Source organism: Alligator sinensis, unplaced genomic scaffold (assembly GCF_000455745.1).
Source record: "Alligator sinensis unplaced genomic scaffold, ASM45574v1 scaffold990_1, whole genome shotgun sequence".
In the NCBI taxonomy this organism is placed as follows: domain Eukaryota; kingdom Metazoa; phylum Chordata; order Crocodylia; family Alligatoridae; genus Alligator; species Alligator sinensis.
Window position 1 is genome coordinate 331,778 of NW_005842506.1, and position 5,628 is coordinate 337,405.

The following is a 5,628-nucleotide window of genomic DNA, read 5'->3' on the forward strand; positions in this document are numbered from 1 at the left end:
CCCCCCCCCCATGCAGCCAGCGTCAGACTGCACGGTGAGGACCCTGCCACATGTTAAACTTCAGACACAATGGAAAAAAGGCACAAAATTATTATTTCACATTTTGTGGAATAAAATGGGAAATACGTCACAAAATTATCTTGCCGTTAATTGCGTGAATGTGTGGCTGGCTTACTATTTAAGATGAGATTAACTAGTTAACTGCATTTTAAGTGTAACATCTGCCTTGGTCACAGTAGGGAATTGTCTAACACAGGGGTTCTTAAACTGCGGGTGGGTCACGAGCAACTTAAAAAGGGGCCACAAACTTCCCAGGGGGCACTTGCGGTGGCGCGGGGAAGTGATGCGTGGCAGTGGCGCTGGCGGTGATGGCTGCTGAGAGAGCTTCCCATCCCCTGCCACTGTAATCCAGCACTTGGGGTCATGGTATCACAAAGTTTGAGAACACCTGGTCTAACAGTAAATGAAGAATTGTAATGACCTTTATTAACAGATCTAGTTATTGTATTCCTGCTTTTTCTGGATGTTTTTGATGTCTAGTTTGGGTTAATGTTCTCAAACATTCAGTAGTTATAAGCTGTTTTCCCAACTGTAAAAAGAGTTCTTTTAGCAGATTTTTCTGATCAGAATTGTCTTTGTCAGGATAAAAAATTGTTTAATGGATTCATTAATTCTCTGAATAAATAGTACTCTGTGTTGCTTGGTTCCATTCACATGTTGCCATGATTTGGTGCTTGAATTCTCATATTGAGTTAGTAGATTATAAGACATTCCCATGATATCTATAGAGCTGGTCATCTGAATACTTTGAGAGACTTTCTTTCCCCTATGTCCAAGATCCTTACTCCATTTGTCTGAACACAGTTCATTTGGAGAGTTGTCCTACTGTGGCTTCAAATGGATCAATCTCTGCCAAAAAAAAAAAAGTCCGTTAAGTTCCTTTCTTCTTCTTCTTTTTTTTTTTAGTATTGTTGACAGTAGGGATATCAAACACATTTAACTTCATGGATTAGATGAGTCCCATGGACCAGTCTGAGGAATTCATCTGAAATACAGAACTGTATCATCTGGCTTTCTAAGCTGCCTTGGGCCCAGAAATATGACACCAGTAGCAGTGATTGCCTCAACTTCTGGAGCCACAGCAGCTACTGCTTTCCCTGCCAACAAATTTCTTGCCCCACCAGCCAGATGATACTTCTCTGTGCTCCAGACCCACCTCATGGGGTTCTCATAGCCAAATTAATGCTGTCACCTCTCCTCTATTACCAGCTCGGTAGGCTGGATCTGGCCCACAGGCTATATCTTAAACATCTCTTGCTGTACACTATATATATATATATATGAAAAAGATCTAGAGTGCTAAGTATCATATGACTTGATGAAATAACTTTAAAAGGAAGGTACTGTACTTGTATGTCTTAGATGCCTCCTATAAGAATCCTTATGGAGACTGGAAACTTGATGAGGAGCCTCTGTATTAAGTACAAACTTATTTATAGCTACTAATAATAACCTTGTTGACTGATGAGAAGTAATGCGTTTAGTTGCTTCTTCACTAAATATATGTTAAGTATAAACAGCATGTAAGGCAGTTGATAAGTGTTTTCAACTTATTTTACAGGGTGACCTAAAAACTTATCTCTGCAATGAGCAGGAGCATATCAAGGGAGAGTCACAAATAATGCTGCTACAGAGAATGGCGTGTGAAATTGCTGCTGGACTTGCCATAATGCATAAACATAATTTTGTGCATAGGTATGCTTTCCCAATAAGATTACCTTTATTATTCTGCAGTCGCATGTAGACTTTTCTTTAAAGCAATGTGTATCCAAATAAAAGAGCTTTTTAAAAGGCATAATTTTCAATTAATTAGGTATTTTCTTCCATACGAAGAATGGATTTATATTCATAGAGCTGGTAATTAAATTGTAACATTTAAATATGCCTGATAAATGTTGCAAACCTAAACATAACCACATAGCCCACTGCCTGAGTGGCAGTCTGTGCCAGCCTTTGGAAGATGTCATTATGAAAACTGCTGTCAAGGAAACTGATTTTGCAGTGCTCTTAACTTTCTTCCTTTACCTGACAGAGCTCAGGTACATTGCTGTGGTGACCTTCTTTCAGGAAGTATGAGCAACAGTGGGTGTTTCTGGCAAAGTGCTTTTTCTCTACTTAAGGGAACCAGAGTTGCTTATGTTGATTGTCCTGAGCAAGAAGTTTAGAACAATTTGTCATGAATTTTCTTTCTTAAAAGATTTGGCATGTCTGTAAAGCTTAAGTCTAAAACCTCCAGTTCGTATACTGTCAGATTGCATTACATACCCTCAAATCTCAGGTGTTAGTGAAAATGTTAGAGAATGCCTGTGGGTGTCACTGTTTTATCTGTGAGAAGTTCTCTTTAACTTCTGGTGTCTTTCATCTTGCTGTCACTTTTTACAGTCTCTGTTTTTAAAAGGTGCAAAGATTACCTGTAAGTTCTGTACTTCATGGGAGCTCTAAAAACTTAGAAATTGAACTTCAGTTTAACAGCCAATTTAACTTTGTTACTAAAATGGAAGAAAGGCCAATGTTGCATTACATGGTGATTGATTTGCATCAGAGGTGTTTCTCTTCAGGGTTTTTTATTGTTAGGATGGAGAGAAAGTTCTGTTGACTAGACATCAGCATTTTCATAACATTTTCTTCACCTGTATACTTGCATAATCAAAGTTGAATAGGTAGGGTTACAAAAATGTGTGAAGCAGTCTAATTTTTATAATAAAAACTAGATTTTAATTTCTTTTCGTGCTGGCTGAAATTAGCTACCGTGGGCAAGTTTGAAAATGGAATAGCAGTGGAGTCAAACTTGGGAAAAAATCATCCATGTATGATTAAACTCATTGTAAGGGAACATCTCGGTAACCATATTTCTGTATTTATCGTGCAGTCTTACATTCTGAAATGGCTAACGTGGCAGCCTTGAAGCCTCATCTAAGCTTCTGTAGCTAACGTAACATGCCATTCCCAACCTTCACTGGCTGGAAGCCTGGGACTTCCTGTTCCCTAGATTCAAGGTTTTTTATTTAACATATTACTTGAAAATCTTTGGACCAGTTCACTGAATTTGAGGCGGTAGTATTTTAGTACATTGCAAATGCTATATATTAACTTTAACTTTAAATGAGTCTTAAAAACAAATTTGGAAAATAGAAACTATTTTTTCTGTGTAAAGACAGCTGTGAATGTAAATCTGTTACTGTGCTTACCTCATCTTTTCTACATGCTGAGAGATAGGGGTTATTGAATTACACAGCTTGCATAAATTGTTGGGTATCGACTGCTAAAGAAATATGCTAAACATGTATTCCAAAACGAGAGGTCATTTCATATTGGATTTTTTTGCTGTAACTATGTGTCTGAATTAGTGAGTCATAGAGGATTTGTAAGTTCATTCATACTTTCAAAGATACTGCATAGTTGCATGCTAACTGTTGATTTGCTGCATGGACATATAGGGTGCATCCAGATAAGCGCAGCTGTGCGGTATGTGGCGCCGGAAACACATCTGCAGCGCTACATACTGCATAGTAAGTTGTTCTCTGTGTTGCCCATGCGTGTGCTGCTCTGGGTTTTTGTTCCGGCGGCTTTTTTTTTTTTTTATCCCTGGATATCTGGGGGTGGGGAAAAAACCCCAGAGCAGCTCACACACAGGCAGCATGTGCCACTGAAAAGTAGAGCTGGGCCAGCCAGGTGCTGTGCTGCAGCTGTCAGCCAGGCTCCGCCCATCAGGATCACCGCTGCTGCAGCCCCAGGAGGCCCCCAGGTAAGGCTGCAGGGGCCAGCACAGTGCCAGTGTGTGTGGCACAAGTGTTCCCTGGGGACAAGTAGTTGCAGAACAAGGTGCACCACGGCTGCTGCTTGTCCCCAGGGAACCAAATGTCTGCGCTCATCTGGATGTGGCCATACAGTCTACAAAACACAGGGCTTGTCTTAAATACTTTCTCCTTATGACCTTCAACAAGTCCATCAGATTTACATTTCTTTGCTTCAAAATAGAGCACTTTATACCAAAATCTACTTGCAAAGTTTTGATCATGACTTTTTGAGAGGGAGAGAGAAATTAAAACAACTTTTCCCCTAAAAAGTAGCAATATTTTGATACAAAAGTATTGGGATGGGCATTAACCCTCACCATTGATTCTTTTGAATACAAGGAAAAACTTTAACACAACTATGGGCCAGGGAATGCTAAATTCAAAGTTGCCTGGCTTCAGGAGGGAGAAAAAGCAGTTGTAAATGAATTGCAGTTATAAGTAAGTGCTTATTGTCTCTCACCTCTTTATTTGGGGTTTTGAACACAAATGAAAATTAAGTATTTAACATTTATAAATGTCTTTATTCATTACGGTAGGTTTTTGGACAAAGTTTTGGTAAGGGGGCAGTAAGATTAATTTAACAGTTTGAGGTGATACTCTTAGAGGATAGGCTAATTTAGGTATACTCTGTTTGAACTTTTCCCACAACGTTTTCCAGTGAATCTCAGTCAGTTTTGAAATGTTCATGCTATTTCTATGTGCACTTTAATCAGGCTTACAGCCATACCATATTAGTGGTGTTGTTCCAGGTCTAAGTACAGATAGTGATTTAGTAAAGAAAAAAATCAACAAGGCATCTACTTCTCTCAAAATTTGGCCAGGATCAAAGGTATTTTTATACTTGCATCCTTTAACAGAGCTCTGTCTCTTGAGTATCACAGCTCTAGTATTAGATGTGCACTTGAAGATTCTGCCAGTGACTGGGCATACTAAATGAGTTGATTAGCTCATGGGATTTTAATAATTTGTTAGTTTAATGGTACTCGGTATGTATATATGAAACGCCCAATTCCGAATCCTTTTTGGAAGTTTTACTGAGTGTCCATTTGACTTTTTACTTTAAGTTCCTTAAAAAAAAAAAAAAAAAAAAAAAAAAATAGTGTGGTTTAGCTGGGGGGGGGGAAAAAGAGTAAGAGGGGTAACTGCTGGCAGCAAAATGCATTAGATTTGTTCGTTAGGGCTGTGTGAAGCTTCGGTAGCTGATTCAGTGTGAAGGCGATTTGGACCAATTTGGGGACCAAATTTCTGAATCGAATTGGGAGACCAAATAAAATATCTGAATTGATTCAGAAAAGATGTGGCCGATTCAGAGATTCAGCCATAGACTAAACAGGCAGCTGACAGCTGCCTCCAGCTGGTAAATATGTTGGGGTTGGGAGAAGGGGGAGGGAAGGGGCTTGAAGGAGGGAGGGACTGGAGCTGAAACAAGCTGCCCAGCTGGGGTAAGGAGCCTGGGACTCAGGGAGGGGGGTGGAGTGGGGTGTGGGATGCAGGCACGGCAGTGCTCAAAACAGGGGCTCTGCCTTGCTACTGCTGGCTCAGCCTGGGCGGTGTGGGCAGCATGTGGGTGCAGCTCGCTCCAGGCAGAAGGGGGCAAGTGGCAGCAGAGCATAGCCCTGACTCCCAGTGCTGCTTCCTCCTCACCCCCCCATGCTGACTGGCAAGTGGTGGCAGAGTCCCTGCTCCCAGCGCTGATGCAGGTGTCGCAGCACTGGGAGCAGGGGCCCCGCTGCCACTTGCCCAGCCGGCGTTGTGGGGCGGGGGGGGCGTG

At 41.1% G+C, this 5,628-nt stretch overlaps 1 protein-coding gene across 1 annotated transcript in view; it reads left to right on the plus strand.

The window, feature by feature from the left end:
* LMTK2 (lemur tyrosine kinase 2) overlaps positions 1-5,628 on the plus strand; it is a 70,685-nt gene that overhangs the window by 46,997 nt on the left and 18,060 nt on the right. Inside the window, exon 8 of the mRNA XM_006031471.3 lies at positions 1,622-1,755. Coding sequence (XP_006031533.1) covers positions 1,622-1,755 — 134 coding nt within the window. The remainder of the gene's footprint in view (positions 1-1,621; positions 1,756-5,628) is intronic.